Source organism: Neopsephotus bourkii, unplaced genomic scaffold (genome assembly GCF_033783945.1).
Source record: "Neopsephotus bourkii isolate Nb327-2 ecotype Australia unplaced genomic scaffold, CSIRO-AGI_Nbou_v1 NB_690, whole genome shotgun sequence".
Lineage (NCBI taxonomy): Eukaryota > Metazoa > Chordata > Aves > Psittaciformes > Psittacidae > Neopsephotus > Neopsephotus bourkii.
The window spans coordinates 2,813,622-2,829,976 of NW_026901189.1; the positions used below are offsets into that span (position 1 = coordinate 2,813,622).

Genomic DNA, 16,355 nt, shown 5'->3' on the forward strand with positions numbered 1-16,355 from the left:
GAAACTCGCTTGTCCCACCATCATGCCGAGGGTCTGTGGGAAGAAGCTTATCTACAGCCTCTGGGGTGATGGTGACCAGCACTGTGGATCTGCTGGGGTGCCCCAAACCTTTGCAACATCATTTAGTGCTGATTTATTGATCAGGGGCAGAAAGGGATGTGGGCTGGGGTGGTGCTGTGTGTGAAACAGGGCATCTCTCAGCACAGGAGTGTGCATGGTCAAAGGACCTTTCCACAGGTTCTCAGGCTGTGTTGGGTGGCGAAAGGAACACAATTAAATGGAAAAAAAAATGAAATTATAAACTTGTGTGCAGAAGCACCTGCAGGAAAAGGGACTGGTGATGGAGCAGCCCCATAACTGCCCCTGTCCCTGGCAAGGTGAAGGACTGATCCCCCAGCAGGGTGATGAAGGGAGGTTGGAGGAAGGGGCACAGGAGACCCGTTTATGCTGCTGGCTCTGGCTGCGGGGCAGCAGTATTTCAAAGGATGCCATGGCACCGGTTGAACTTCCATCCTCTCCCTTTACTCCCCCCATTCACTTGGGGAATTTGGGTTCCCTGCCTACAAACCAAGTGGCCAAAGTATGCCACGACCCAGAGTTTCCTCCGCAAAGGCCAAAATTCAGGTTTATTGTGGGCACCACATGCTCGCTCTCCATTGCCTGTCACCTGTCAGACCCACCATAATCCAGCCCATGGCAGTGGCATCTCTTTGACAGTGGCTGCTCTGCTGAGGAAGCATTTATAAATTAAGGATTTATTCTTTCTCCTCATCCTGCTAGGAGTCATCATAGAGAGGGTTGTTGTAGTTGCCCCAGGAGCCGTAGTCGTGGTCATCCAGAAGCCTGCCATAGGAGGAGTGCCTGCCAAGAGAAAGCAAACCACCCAGTGTTACCAGTTGCTTTGGTGGTTTGTTAGTCATTTAACCATGGGGTGAAAAAGAAATGCATGCAAGTCCTCACTAAGTTGAGCTGTGGGATATTTTAACAAGAACAGCAGTCCAGAAAATAAGCCCAGGTGAGATTTTGCCCCTGTTGAACCATACTGGGACATGCCAGGAAATTAAAACAGAGGGAACAATGCTGAGAGAGGGGACATTTAGACTAGATATAAAGAAGAAGTTCTTCCCTGTGAGGGTGCTGAGGCGCTGGCACAGGTTGCCCAGAGAAGCTGTGGCTGCCCCATCCCTGGCAGTGTTCAAGGCCAGGTTGGACAGCGCTTGAAGCAACCTGGTCTAGTGAAAGGTGTCGCTGCCCATGGCAGGGGGTTGGAGCTGGATGAGCTTTAAGATCCCTTCCAACCCAAACCAGTCTATAATTCTATGAAAACAAGACCTTTGCTGGTTTTGGTTGTCAGCAAAGCCTCATTACAGATGCTCAGCACTGGGCTGTGCTGCTGTTTATTGTCTAAATCACAGCAAGACCCATGGCAGCAGCTTGCCCCAGGGATAATTACTGGTTACAACTGTGCTGAAGAGCATCTCCAGCATTTGAGTGATGCTGCTATAAAATAAGAAAAACTCTGCTTTTCCATGTAGACAATGTGGAAAGTGGTAGTGGTAGACAATGCAGATGTGGCAGGTGTAGAGGCCGCATGTCACCCTGTGGGACTTGGGGACAGCATCTCACCAGGGCTTTACCCCTGAGCATCACCCTTGTGAGTGGAGCCTCGGAGGAAAGGAGGGTCCCAGTTCTATCCAGGCAGGCACCACAAAACCAACTTTACCTGATCTTGAGGTATGCTGCTGCCCCAAAAACCACCACCACCACCACGATGACTGTCACGGTTATGGCCACGATGCTCCCTGTGGAGAATCCATCAGAAACAACAGCACTCACCCCATCACCATTGCAACCACCCCACACCCCAGATGCTCCCGGTACACCTGTGCCAGCTATCTCTGGTGGGGGGCACATTCCCTTACTGCTTCCCAAAAGGATGGTGGCACCCCTATATTTTTGCTTCCCATAAAGGCAGGGCAGGTGGATTTTGGCTTTGGGCTTTGCTTGAGGACTGTGGACTTGCCTCTTGCTGCTCCTCCCAGCCTCAGACAGCATTTACTACTGTGCCAAGGGTAGAAAATGCTCCAGGTCCCTCAATTTTCTGATCTTATGATGCACTTTCAAGCTCTCTGAGCTTGTAGAAGAGAACAGGTGAAAGCTAGTGTCAGCTCACTGATGTCTCCAGGAGGGAGAAGTAAAACCTACGTTTTCCTAACTCAGCCAGCACCCACTACCCAGGCAGTTGTTTCCTCCCATCCTTAAGTGTTTCAAGTCAAATTTTCAAGTTAAGAACTGTATTCACATATCTGGGGAACTGGTTTGGTATCTATCACTCCTTGTCTCCGTCAGTGGAGCAGATGACATAGACTCCTCCAGGAAAGCTCAGCTATTGCTAAATGGTGCTCTCAGGAAGTTGGCCACCTCTTCCCTTCCAGTTCTGGGAGGGGGTCTGCCCCTCTTGTCTAAGCACCTTGAGGTGGACAGAAGGAGGTGATCCTGTTCCTCTGCTCTCGTGAGACCTCACTTGGAGTGTTGTGTGCAGTTCTGGTGTCCTCAGCATAAAAAGGACATGGAACTGTTGGAACAAGCCCACGAAGGGCCACGAGGATGATCAGGGGACTGGAGCACCTCCCGTATGAAGACAGGCTGAGAAAGTTGGGGCTGTTCAGCCTGAAGAAGAGAAGGCTGCATGGAGACCTCATAGCAGCCTTCCAGTATCTGAAGGGGGCCTATAGGGATGCTGGGGAGGGACTCTTCATTAGGGACTGTAGCAACAGGACATGTGATGGGTTTAAACTTAAACAGGGGAAGTTTAGATTGGGTATAAGGAAGAAGTTTTTTACTGTGAGGGTGGTGAGGCACTGGCATGGGTTGCCCAGGGAAGTTGTGAATGCTCCATCCCTGGTGGTGTTCAAGGCCAGGCTGGACAGAGCCTTGGGTGATATGGTCTAGTGTGAGGCATCCCTGCCCATGGCAGGGGATTGTAACTAGATGATCTTAAGGTCCTTTCCAACCCAAACCATTCTGCAATATGGAGGTGGTGGTGCTCACCTGCGCTCAAGGCACGCGGCACCTCTTCCATAGTGATTCCAGTGGAGAGGGTGGTTTTACCGGTGGCCATGGATTCCTCTGCTGCCATGGGGCTTGTCAGAGTCACTGGGGGTGATGTTTGCTCCACGGCCAGGCTTGACACCATGGGCAGTGTCCCTGGGGAAGGGACATCCTTGGTCAGCACAGGTGGCTGGGTTGTGGTGGGGCTCATGAGGACAGGTGTTGGGGACAAGCCTGTCGCAGGGTTGCTGGTGGGGAGGGAGGAAGAGGAGGCAGCTATACCCGTGGTGTTGGGAGCTGCCCCCAGATCCATCGTGCCTCTTGCCATGTCCGTAGTGTTTGCTGTCCGAAGACTTGGGGTTGTCTCCAAGGTCGTTGGCATGGAGATAGGGTTGGAGACTACAGCTGACTTGTCTGCTATGGTGGTGGCGACAGGCACAGTGACGGAGGCAGGAGCAGGGGACAGTGCTGCTGAAGGGGTGGATGAGGATGAAGGCCTTTCTTCAGTGGGTTCCATGGACATGGGCTGGCTAGGAGCTGATGTGGGGAGAGCTGCATCCCTGGAGCCCGGTGCCACTGGGATCCCCTCTGAGAGGAAGGGAGGGCTGGTAAGGGTGAGGGGTGATGGTGTGGAGTCATCACCCAGCCCTAGGAATGAGACAAAGGCATATGAATAACCAGGAAATCCTTGGGCAACTCAGGGTTTTAGGATGAAGCTGGAAATATGTTTATTGTTACGTAAAATACCAAGAGCCATATAAAAGAGATGGGAAATTATCTGCATAGCTAGGGGTGAGGTTTAAACCAGACCACTTCCCCAGCATGGGTCAGCACTGGTTTTCCCCAGGGTTAGGATCCCCCTATTCCCCAGCATCCCCTACAGCTTCCCAGCATCTCCTCCCAATAGCCAGCACAGCAGCAGGGGAGTAAGCACCTCCTCGGCAGCAAGCACAGCACAGCTGGGAATAACACAAGACTCCTCTTTCTCTTTTCCCCCCGTTTCCTTGTGCATTCATTCATTCGTCTCTGTTTCTTAGCATGAAGATGAGTCATTTTTCCCTCTGACCCCACCAGCAGATTGCTGGGGCATTCCCCTCCCCCTCTTTCTGCTCTCCAGGATTAAACTCAGCACTGGGCCAGCACTAGCAGCTAGCTCCCTTGGCACAGCTGGGCACAGGGAAGAACTCGCCAACACTAAATGACATCAGGAAGGATTTTTATTCCCATGCATTCACTTATTTACACCCCCAGAGCATCCCAAGCCCAGCACTGGGAAGAGCAAGAACTTGCTCTGGTGCAAACAAGCCACGATGAGAGGGACTTCACATGGGCATGTAGTGACAGAACAAGGGGGAATGGATTTAAACTGCCAGAGGGGAGATTGAGATGAAATCTTAGGCAGAAGTTCTTCTCTGTGAGGGTGATGAGGCACTGGCACAGGTTGCCCAGAGAAGCTATGGCTGCCCCATCCCTGGCAGTGTTCAAGGCCAGGCTGGACAGGGCTTGGAGCAACCTGGTCTAGTGGAAAGTGTCCCTGCCTGTGGCAGGGGGTTGGAGCTGGATGAGCTTTAAGATCCCTTCCAATTTTGAGTGTGGTGGACAAAAAAAACTTCAGCAAAATGCTGGTTTGTGGGAATACTGAAGCCAAACTCTCACTCCAGTTCCAGAGACAGCAGCTTGGTACTTATCTAAGTGTGAAAAGACAGCAGTGAGTGCACAAACAGCTATCATGGTAGCATTTTGTGAGTAGGAGCTTGCAGATCATACATGGCTGGGTACCACTGGTGAGCACACAAGGGTCTCCTCCCTGCCACCAAGCCACCTCCCAAGGAGTTGTCAGCTACCACAGCCAAATCTGATGTCCCCCAAAAGTCAAACTGAAACGCTACCCATGCAGGTGACACCCAGCAAGAAGTGACCCAAGCTGCACTAGAGATGTGTTTTCAATCTAACAGGGTTGGTCCTGTCCCACTATGCAGCTGTTTCAAGAAACGGCAGCATGGGAGGGACTCAAATATGAGAGCAGGGGCTGGGCAACACATGGTTCCTTCAGCAAAGCTCCTTGCTGTCAAGCACCCAGGAGAGCCACAAGGCTCCCAGGACACTGACCGCACCTCATGCTGAAGGAGAGATGGAAACACTTAGTGCCTGTGTATAGAAGTGGTGGGATCCAGCATCAATGAACAGGGACTCAGTAACTCATAGTTTTGGGTTTTTTCAGCCATGAGTGCCAACAGAAGACTGCAGGTGTCTAATATGGTTTCACTCAACCTGCACAGCTCCAGCGGAAGGAACATCTCAGATGAGGATCTCCAGCTCACTGCAGCAAGCACTGGGTATGTAACACCTCTAATGAAGGCGTTTTTTGTCTAGGAACTGCAAACACATGTTTGGCCAGGGATTTAAAGCCAGCTCTGGGGCATGGCTTCTGCTAGAGCCCATGGCAAGTCCCTGGCACACTTGACCCCATATTTTTTTTTCTGGTGCTATAGAGACACTGATGGGTATCTGCATTTGCCAAGCAGCAGGGTCTAATGCCTCAAGTGCTCTTCTCCTAGGGACGCATACTTGGACATGCCTCTGAGCTTTCATTGTCCTCAGGCTCTCGGTCTGCTGAGGCCCAAGACTGACAGACCTTAAAATAAGGGAGGGGAGATGGATGACAAGCTGGAATCTGGTTACCAAATAAGCCACCAGGCTCAGCACCCATGGTTTCCACACCCAGCCCAACCACAGCGGCAGGGAAGCACCCAGACATCCCCCCTACTCCTTCCCAAAGCACACCAGGCTTCTGCAAAGCTTCTGCTGTCATCAAGGCACTGATGTTTCCTCATCCCAAGACCTCACATCTCAGGCTTCCTAGGTAATAACTGGGAGTTACTGGCATGTGAACTTGAGCTGCACTGCTGTGATAATCCTGAGCTTAAAAGCCATTAGTGCAGACGAATGCTCTGGTTTTCACAGCTTGGCTTTACCCACAGCATCTCATCAGGAGAAAGCCTGCCCACAGCACTGGCTCCCTCCAACAAACCCAGTGGGTCCCTGCTCCTCCTGCCCCCTCCTTCTCCAGAAGCTGGTGGCTCCCTTGCTCAGTTCAGGCATTGCAACACCATAAACCAAAACCGGATGATCTTAAGGTCCTTTCCAACCCTAACCATTCTATGATTTGCCATGCCATATAGGTGGCAGAGTACGAGGAAGGAATGATGCAAAATCTCCATCTCCTTTTTGAAGGGAAAGAAGGTGCAAATGCCCTTTCTAGCAGGTAGTGTTAGCCCACAACATGGCAAGAGCTGAAGGTACCACCAGCCATAATCCCAGGAAAGCACAGCCTACTTGTTGTCATGGCTGAGGGTGGGACATGAAATTGCTGCCTGGATTCATGAGGATCAATGAGCAACAGGGTCTTTCTCAAGGTTTTAACACCATACAGCCATGCTGGGCAATACACAAGAGATGGTCTCTGCTGGAGAGCAGAAGGTCTGCTTTAGAGATGCATGTGTGGAAAGGCATATCAGCAATGCATCTTGATATAAAAAGCTTCTGACCTCAGAAAATTGGATTATTTCCCCCACCCAACACAAGCTACACCATCACTAAGTCAGCCTGTCCCATCAGCAGTGGCACAAGGTGCCATTGCTGCAAGTGCTATGACAGCAGCAAACCCCTCATCCTCTGCAGTGCTGCCTGAAGGTGCCCAGCTGACCTGGCATCCCCTTGCTAATGCTCGCAGCTCATGCATGCCCCAAACACAGCACTCAACTGTTTTAAGATGTCTGCACTGGAGATGGTTAAGTCAAGGCAGAAATCAGATGTCATGTGGTAGCAGAAGGTGCTGGAAGAGCTGAAAAACCCACATCAAACATCCCTTCACTCTTAATGCTCTGCAGATCAGGGTTCAACATGTTTCAAGGCCAGGTTAGCCAGAGCCTTGGGCGACAAGGTCTAGTGTGAGGTGTCCCTGCCCATGGCAGAGGGTTGGAACTGGGTGATCTTAAGGTCCTTTTCCAACCCTAACCATTCTGTGAGTCTATCTATCTGTATTTCTGTAAAATAATCTTCTCTCCCCCACACTCGACACTGCAGATGTGACTTGTCCAACAGGTAGCAGACAGCCTCTGAAGCCCATAGCACAACACACTGCTGTTACATCAAGCCCATCAGAACCCTCCCAGGGCTGTTAGCACCTTGAACATTTATCACCTGTCTAAATGTGGATGCTTCCAGTCTTTTGGACACCAAGATCAGATCTTTGCAAATCCACCCTGGCATCCCATGTTGCTTGCTTGTGCTTTGGGCCAGCAGAGCTCTCATGAGCTGCTTGGACATTGGAGGCAAGCCAATAGGGACCTCAAAAAGCTGGCAGTGCTGCTAGCCAGGGTGAGTCAGGAAGTTTCCAATAACATCTAAGGGGTATAAACTGAGAAGGTGAGCCAAAACTGGATGCAGGAACAATCCTTGGCCGCTGGCTGAGTGCTCCCAGCCAAGTCACAAATCACAGGGACATCTCCCAGGAAAGTAAGCACAGCCAAAGGCTACTCCTCCCAAAGGCAATGCAGGCTGCTTCTAACCCAGGTAAGGATGAAGGGACAAAGATGACCTGGCTGAGAGCTCCAAATGTCCTCATGCCACTGCTCATGGGCAGCCTGCCCCACAGGTTGGTGTTGCCTGTCCCCAGGGAGATGATGGCCAGAAGAACACCCAGCTTGTCTGCAAGCCCATTCCATTACCAACACATCTGCAAAAGGAAAGAAGAGCTTCTTTGTCCAGCACCTGGACTGTAGGAGGAGCAGCTGTGAACCAGAACAATGCATTGGAATAAGGGACAAAGAAAGTGACTAGAAAAAGTTATTTTACGACCACATGGCTTCAAAGGCTAAAAAAGCCCCAAACAGGGGTTGTCAGAGGGACTGGAGGATGTTAGCTGTCAAAGGATGCCAAACATAGTTTGGCCATGAGGAATTTGCCCATTGCCTAATTAACTTAAGGCAGTTGACCACCCTGCTGGAATCCAGCTTAGAGGAGAGGCAGACAGAGAACTGCCAGGGCAAGGTAAGCAACTAGAATAACAGTAGTGTCACACTTCACAGCCCCACATGAAAGGTCCTTTTTCTAGCTTGTCTTCTCTAGCAGTATGGAAAAGAGCCAAGAACATAAAACCCAAACCCCTGTAATTCAAACACCTTGCTTTTAAGGAATACTAGCCCTAACCACCTGCCAACCCAAGGAATGAACCCTCCCCCGATGGGTTATCTCCCTCCCTTATTTGCATGCTCTTCTCCTGGCTTCTGAAAGCCACAGAAAGGTGAAGGTCTCAGTCTTGCAGAAGCTGAATGCTTGGGAAACAGCTGCCTGGCTTGGCAGCCTCTCCAGCAATGCATTTCTTAAGCACTCCACAAGCAATCACAGTAAAGCTTTAAAATTGTTTTGCCAGCTGAAACAGCATAACCCCCCCCCCGAACACATCTCTAGCCTAAGTGAATGACATCACATAGAGCAGCCATTCCACAGCAAACAAACATCCACTGATAAAGCAAAAATGGAGCTTTTAACAAGCTTCACTTCATAACTCATCTCAGCTGATATAACTGTCAGAAGCACCAGATGATCTAACCCACACACCACATGCCTGCTCTCAGCCTGAATTAGCTGAGGCACCCATACCCCGGCTGCCAAAGGTAGTGCTCCTCTAAATACCAAAGCCCCAAGGATAAAGGTTTCTGTAACATCAGTATTATTCAGATAAGTTATGCTATTTTCCAAACCAGAAATCCCTAGTAACCTCATTATATACCCACAAGATCTAGCTAGGTAAGATAAAAAAGGGTATTGATACTACCCTATCCTCTGCTATGTGGATATTAAGGAGCATATTAAGTTTAAAACTAGCATGAGAAACAACTGGAAGCAGCATCAGAACATCAGCCCAAAATGAAAAAGAAGGGATTAGAGACAACCTACACACAACACAGGTCCAAGAATCACCCAAACCTACAGACACATTTATCTACCACACAGTTGAGACAAGAAGCTAGGAGCCAAGCCTGAGTCCAAATAGAGGTCCTGGCCCAATGGGCAGAGGGGTACTGGTGGGGGGGTCCCAGGTGAGTCTCACCGGGGTGATTAGGGACTATGACATAAAAGCTGGTGGCTGAAGCTCTGTCCTTTCTGTATTAGTAAGGTAATGGGATAAAACATGGGAGATAATTGATGAGCAATGGTACTCATAGAGGAAAGCATGTGCAGAGGAGTGAGTTTCTCTTTTAACAGTTTTAGAAGAGCACCTGGACCCTAAATGCCAAAGTAAACTAGTATCTTTTACTCAGGGTGATGTTTTTGGTGGTGTACAATCTTCTTTGACCTTGTTCAGGTCTTACATTTTCCTGGTTCTCCCCAAATAATGATGATAGAGTAACTCTAACTCCTCTGGTCCTGCAGCATGTGTTGGTTTATTACCAGGGTCAATGATGCAGAGCAGTAAAACAATTTATGTTTAAATATAGGGTGAGGACTTCCTGTTCATGACCTTGCTGGCTTGGTTTTGGTTTCTGCGGCTGGGAATTCTCAAACCTTGTGCTGTTCTTCTGCAGTTCCCTCCCCTCTTGTTCCTGATCAGGTGTAACTTTAATTGTTATTGCTTCTCAGCTATAAAATTGCCAGTATCTAGCTGTGGGTGGCAAAAGGTCTTCTTGTGGTGACTAAGGTTAAATAAAACCAGTTGTTGCTTTGGGGTAAACTTGTTCTTCAAGCTGTTCAGCACTGGGCTGCGTCACCTTCTCTATCACTATATGATCTGGGCTTTGGTGGCTTTCATGTCTCTTCTCTCTAATTGGAGAGCCTCATCTGCACTACACAAGGGTCTGATTAAGCTCTTTACTGATAGGGGAGAAGCAATAGGGAGGATGTGGTGGTAGTTTTGGACTTTAACCTTGGGTCTGTGCCCTTTTAGGGCACTGTTGGAGGGCCCTGCCTTTTTATGTCTGAGAAATAAGGATGATGGGATGGGGTGGTCTGGGAGCAGCTCTGCGGGGTCTAAGCAGTGTATCAAGACCCCACAGGCTTTCCATGCTACCCCAGAGGGAGCACCTTGTTAGGCTGGTACTGGGAAATGGTAACTCTTGGTGCCATCTCTGTCTGCTGTTGAGCTTCAGTGAGTAAATCAGGGCCAACAAGGTGGGTCTCCAGGTCTGTAGCAAAGCTCCACCACTGCATATGTGTGCTAGTGACCTAGAATGCTAGTAGGAGCAAGAGCACCCCTGGGTGATGTGCTGCTTCCTTGCTGCCTGCTTGGTTCCTGCTGTATCCCCTTTCTTTTCCATGCCAGGTTGTGTTGGTATAAAACCAGTTGTCAGAGGAGGAAGCAACCGAGTGAGAAAACCAGGGGCCAGAAACATCAACAGGTAAAAGGCAAAGGCACTCCAGAAGCTGCATAAAGAAGCCAAGGCCATCAGATCAAATAAATCTGCATTTGCTCTGATTTGCTGGCAAGCCAGGCTGGCTTCCTGCATGATTAGTTTTCTTCTGCTGCATGGCAGTTAAGTGGTTTAGGTCTAATTGCTCAGGAGCCTGAAGCTTTCTGTAGCCCAGAGGAACAGCTACGCAATGGAAATGGATATGCTATTTCCATGTGTCCCTCACTATCCAGAAGCCCCATCCCTGGGGATGATGCTGTCTCAAACATGCAACTCACCAGGACACCTTGGGAATGTCCCTTGGAACCTCCCCTTGAGGGTGCAGACCCCCTGGCGGTTGCTGCTGAGCAAACCCATCTGCACACACCTCTGTGGATGGTGGGGTTGTACCCACATCTCCTGTAGATGTATGTCCTGCTTTTTGCAAAAGGCAAGAGCAGAATCCATATGTGGCCAGACACGTAAAGCTGGGGGCTTCAGGCAAGCTGTCATGGAGAGGGTCCAAGCAAGGTCTTCACTGGCTGTTGGGTTTTGGCCTGGCTTGGGAGTTGCTCTTTTCCAGGCTATTGCATAGGAGGAAGGAGCTAACACATGGACCTGGCTCGATCCTGAACACTTTTCAGACCCTGAGGAAAGCTGTGGCAGGCAGATTGCTCTTGAGGAACCAGATAGACAGCTTCACCACCCCGCAGCCTCTGCTCCTCAGAGCTAAAAATGGTAATGCCAACTTGTAAAGTAGAGATGGTTGCTTGCATGGTTCCTATCACGTGCTCTTCCTCTGCCTGGGGTGAGTGTTCACATCCTCCCCAGGCAACTCTCTGCCCTAATGTCCAAACCCAGCAGCAAGCGCTGTTGGTTGTACAACAAACCCATTTTCTACAACAGCTGTGGAGCTGGGTGGCCCCACCACCCTCCACACAACTAAACCATTATGTTCCCACCTCAACACTATGTGTTGCTTCATTATTCTACTCATGAAGTCCTTGATCCTGAAGCTGCAACAACATTACGGCAGAAAAAAGATGAGGAGGAGTCTTCACAGCTTTTTTCTCCTTCTGAGAGTGACTTGTGGCTACTGGTCAACTGATGCAGCCAGAGGTGACTGATGAGGGCCTGGGGTGGAAAGCCTCTGTGTTCCTGAAGAATCCCTGCTGGCAAGGCCTGTGTCCCCACTGGGGTGGGCTGGCAGGCTGTCACCTCGCATGGTGGCTTTAGCTGATTGCTGGGAGCTTTTGCCCTCATTAAGAGCAGTAGCTGACAGCACCAACTTATTCTAAAATGACTTTTGCTTGATATAAATAAAACATACTTTAATACTGCATGTTATATTTTTGGAACATGCAGATATGTGTTATGCCGTGCTTATTTCCCTGGGATGTTACATCATAGGATGAGAAACCACTTGTCAGCTCTTGGGGCTGATAACTGGCAGATGAGCCTACATGCCGTAGGCTTGGGCCCTCTCACAATGTCTTTTCCCAAGTGGATATCTTTGATATGGTTCTTGAGCTGGCCAGGCCTGTGTCAAAGAGCAGGTCTGCCCAAGTGACAATGCACCAGCTAAATAATTTTCCTGACTAGCTGCTACTTATCGCTTCTAGGAGCAGCTGTCAGCAGCATCAGCCCCATCCCAGCCTTCTTCAGGAGGGGAAGTAACTGGGTTCAGCAGAGGAACTTTTGGGCATCCTCTGCTGTAGAGGCCAAAGCTGTAGTTCGCTCATTTAGGCTGGGAGAGGAGATAATTGATTACCCATCTCCCCTCTCCTTCAGCTCATATATTGGGAAGTGGGGCTGGGAGCGCTCAAAGCTCCATCTCCTTCACGGCACCTCAGAGCAGCCCATGGTGCCAGGCTCAGAGACCCCCCCAAGAAGCAGCTTTTCTTCCCCGGAGGCTCCTTGCAGAAGCACCAAAACCTTTAAAGCTGAAAGCTGCCTCTTGCAAGTACCTTAAAATGTCTCAGCTGCTCAGAGCAAAGCAAATTGCTAAAGGGGAAAATGGGCCTGGGGCTGGGCATTACGTCAGGGCAGCAAAGCAGGTTTGAAATGACATCCAGAGTGAGAAGTAATAACAGGATGAAAACTTCCTTGTGTGAGATGCTATTATTTCATTACATGGCCAGGCAAAGCCCAGTCTTATTTTAGTCCTGCCCAGTGACGTCCTCTCTACCACTCAGTCTCAAAAAATGAGCTCGAAGCGTATTTAAATCATGCTTATTGTTTTCTCATGGGTGATAAATATAGATTTTAAGCATTATTTATATGGGGACAAAAAAAAAGTCATAGAAAGCATCTGAAGGATCTGGGGCTCGGAGAGTGTTTGGGAGCAGCCTGAGAGCCACAGGGTTGTACTCCAGGGAAATTTTTCCTGGGTCTTTTGCCAAGCTTTGCTGGTGTTGGTGCTTTAGAGAGGGATGGTCGTGGGAACAGCTTTGGGTTTGGCCTGGGTGCTGGGAAAAACCCGCCTCCAACCCCAAAGTGGTCAAGGGCTGACTCCCAGCCGAGGCTTGTGAAAGCAGTGACCAAACTGGGGCCACTGTGAAGGAGGCAAGCAGCATCCCTGTGGAGTAAAATGTAGGCTCATCCCCTTCCCTCGCAAATGCACTTGCTGGGAAAGCACAGAAACAAGAGCTTGTGCAAAGTCCCCTTTTCCGAGGAGAAGGATATAGCCAGCTCTCCCTCCTCTTCCACTAGCAGGGTCCCTCAACAAGGGAAGGAGATATCGCCCAGGATGATGGTTTGCTGCTCCTGCAGACGTGGCCTCCCCAGCTGCTGTTTTGGGGATGTCACGTCAATCTGCTGCAAGCAAGAGCAATTTAATAACAACAGTTTTGCTTAATGCTTTTCTCCTTGTGTGTGTCCCCATCACCTGGTTATGCAAGTGTGTTTTCCATGTTTCTGAGCGAGCAGCTCTCCTTGTTTATTAAAACCCCAGCCTGGACAGAAGGGATGACCTGTGCATGCTGTCATTTGAAAGCAGTCACTGTCATGCCAGCCAGGGACCAAGCTGTCTCCCCTGCCTGTCTACTAGGGGGAAGGATGCTGAATTGGGTGTTTCTGTGGGACAGGGGAGGTTGATATTGCTGGGGGGAAGATGCCTTTAGCTGGTCGCTGGGTGTGCAGAAACCTCTGCTCAAGGCCAGAGTGAGAGATAAAAGCTCCTTCAAAGCAGTGACCATGCTAGGAAGGGGGCTGCAAGGCTGAGGGGGGTTGAGCTCCAGCCGGGCAGGGAGAGCTCCCCGAGAGGAGATGCTGGGGTCCCCTGAAGTTGTCCCCCTGCCAGCCGAGGACTCCTCTACAGGGCTGGTGCGAAGCAAAGAGGGGCGAAACCCGGCCCCTCACCCGGCCTCTCTGGTGTCGGGGCGCCTGTGGGCACGGGTGGCACGAATGGGACCGGTGCGGGGGGAGCATCCTGTCTCCGCCAGGACGCTGTCCCCGGCGAGGAGGGGGCTGCCTTCCCCCTGTCCCTATCGCAGTGGTCCCCGGTTCCCCCCCCCCCCGTGCTATCCCAGTGCGGCGGCGGGCGCTTACCTGAAGGGAGGAGGAGGAGGGCGAGGAGGAAGCGGCAGCAGCAGCCCATGGTGCCGGCGGCGCTGGCAGCCGCGGCGGGAGGGACGGACGCACCGCCCGCTCCCGGTACCCGCCCGCTGCCGGCCCGGGGCCGGCCCCCCTGGCACCGCCCCGCTCCAGCGCCGGACGCACAGCGGCACCTGCCGGCACCGGGCACCGCGCCGGGGGAGCGAGTGCCAGGGGAGCAGCAGCGCTAGCAGGGACCGACTCCGGGCAGCCCACACTGGGCACGGGCGCTGGGATGCGTGCGGGGATTGGCTTTCCTAGGGCCATGCGGGCTCCGGGTGCGATGGGATAGGATAGGACAAGACAGGACTGGTCAGGACAGGACATGATAGGGTAGGATATAAATAATAAAGTAGGATGGAATAGAGTGGAATGGGACAGAACGGGACAGAATGGGAGAGGAGAGCGAGAGGGGAGGGGAGGGGAGGGGAGGGGAGAGGAAAGGGAATACAAGGATAGGATAAGATTTGATGGAATGGGATCGAATGGGACAGGATAGGATAGGATACGATAGGATAGGATAGGTTACAGTAGGATACGATAGGAAATATTAGAACAGGATAGGGTGGAATTGAATGGAATGGGCTAGAATGGAAAAGGATAGGAGAGGAGAGCTTAGAGAATAGTAGAATAGGATGGGAGAGGATGGAATGGAATGGGCTAGAATGAGCAAGAATTGGAAAATATAAAATAGGAAATATTATAATAGGATGGAATGGGACAGGACAGGATAGGATAGGATGGCAAATAATATAATAGGATGGAATGGGGTGGAATGAAATAGGATAGGATATAAAAGGATAGGATAGCATAGAAAATAATAGAATAGGATGAGATAGCATAAAATGGAATAGAATGAAGTGGAATACAATATATTAGATTAGCATAGAAGAGAACATGACCAGATAGAGCAGAATGAGAGGGGATAGGATAGCATAGGATAGCATAGAAAATAAGGGAGACGACAGGAGACGAAGGAAGGGAAGGGAAACGGAAACGGAAAGAGAAAGTGAAAGGAAACGGAAAGGGAAGGGAAAGGCACCCTGCTATGGCTGGATGGGGTTTCTCCATGTGCTCACTGAGCATCACACACCACATCAGGGGGGGTCCTGGGGCTGTGGCAGGGGACACTCTGGGTATATGCATCAAGAGGAGCCAAGCCAGAGCCATGCAGCCAGGTTCCTGCTTTTCCACAGCACGAGCAGCACTCAAAATGCAGCTCACAATGCCCAGAGAACTCATCCTGGGGACCCCCTTGACACAGTGGAGGTACAAGTACCATGGTTCTACCCGTTTCCCTCTGGAAAGAGCTTTGCTGCGGGTGGAATATTTTCAGGGTGAACTTATGAGCTTTCTCGTGCTCACTCTGGGAACGAATGTCATCGAAGCCAGGCCTGGGGTTATGGAGCCATCCATCTATTGCATTGTGTGGCGTTTTCTCGGGATGGATCTTGGCTCTAGGCCTAAAACAGCAGGACACAAGATCCAAGTCAGATGGTGTTTCTGGAGTGGCCAGCATGCCAGCTGCCTTTGGCATACATTGGACAGCATCTCAGCTCCCCTTTAAACCTTTCCTCTGCTTGGGAGGTGGGAAAGTAACTCTGGTACAGCTGCAGGAATGCAGAAGCTGCGTGATTCCACTGCTGCTGGTCTCCCAGCCCTTGCTTGAGCTTTGCTTTGCAGAAGGTGCCGCATGTTCCCATGGGCAGGAGGAGGTTTCTGAGGAGAGGGCAGGGCTGGACACACACACCGCTTCCCACAATGGCATTGGGTGTCGGAGTCATGGTCACATCTGCCTGATCACCTCTGCCTGGTCTCAGCATGGCCCCATCTGCCTGGAATCATCAACATGGTGACCTCAGGAGGGCCATACCTGCATGGTCACGTCTGCCTGGTCTCATTAGCACAGGCACATTTGTCAGCCACCCCTGCCTCATCTCAGCAGCACAGTCACCTCAGCAGGGCCACCTCTGCCTGGTTTCATCTGCCTGGCCTCATCATCATGGCCACCTCATTTAGCCACTTCTGCCTTGCTACCTCTGCATATCACATGTACCTGATCAGCCCTCTCTGGTCTCATCAGCATGGTCACATCTGCCTGGTCACCTTTGCCTGGTTCATTGGCATGGTGACATCTGCTGATCATCCTTTCTTGGTCTCATCAGCATGGTCACCCCAGCAGAGCCACCTCTGCCTGCCTGGTTACTTCTGCCTCATCATATCAGCATGGCTACCTCTGCCTGGCCTCATTGGCAGGGCCCCACCTGCCTGGTCACCATGGGATGGCTAGCTCTGCCTGGCCACACGGGTCCCGGGCCC

At 50.9% G+C, this 16,355-nt stretch overlaps 1 protein-coding gene and 1 long non-coding RNA gene across 2 annotated transcripts; one reads left to right on the forward strand and one right to left on the reverse strand.

Annotated features, from left to right (window-relative positions):
* Positions 1 to 606: 606 nt before the first annotated feature.
* Positions 607 to 14,202, reverse strand: PARM1 (prostate androgen-regulated mucin-like protein 1). The gene is made up of 4 exons (XM_061353736.1): positions 13,992 to 14,202; positions 3,052 to 3,699; positions 1,724 to 1,802; positions 607 to 861 (listed from the first exon to the last, which is right to left on the reverse strand). The coding sequence occupies exons 1-4, from the start codon at positions 14,038 to 14,040 to the stop codon at positions 777 to 779; spliced, it is 861 nt and encodes a 286-aa protein (XP_061209720.1). The 5' UTR covers positions 14,041 to 14,202; the 3' UTR covers positions 607 to 776.
* On the forward strand, positions 5,334 to 11,782 carry LOC133212385 (uncharacterized). Its single transcript, XR_009725463.1, has 2 exons — positions 5,334 to 5,387; positions 10,376 to 11,782. It is a non-coding gene; the product is annotated as an uncharacterized LOC133212385 (long non-coding RNA).
* Positions 14,203 to 16,355: the final 2,153 nt, after the last annotated feature.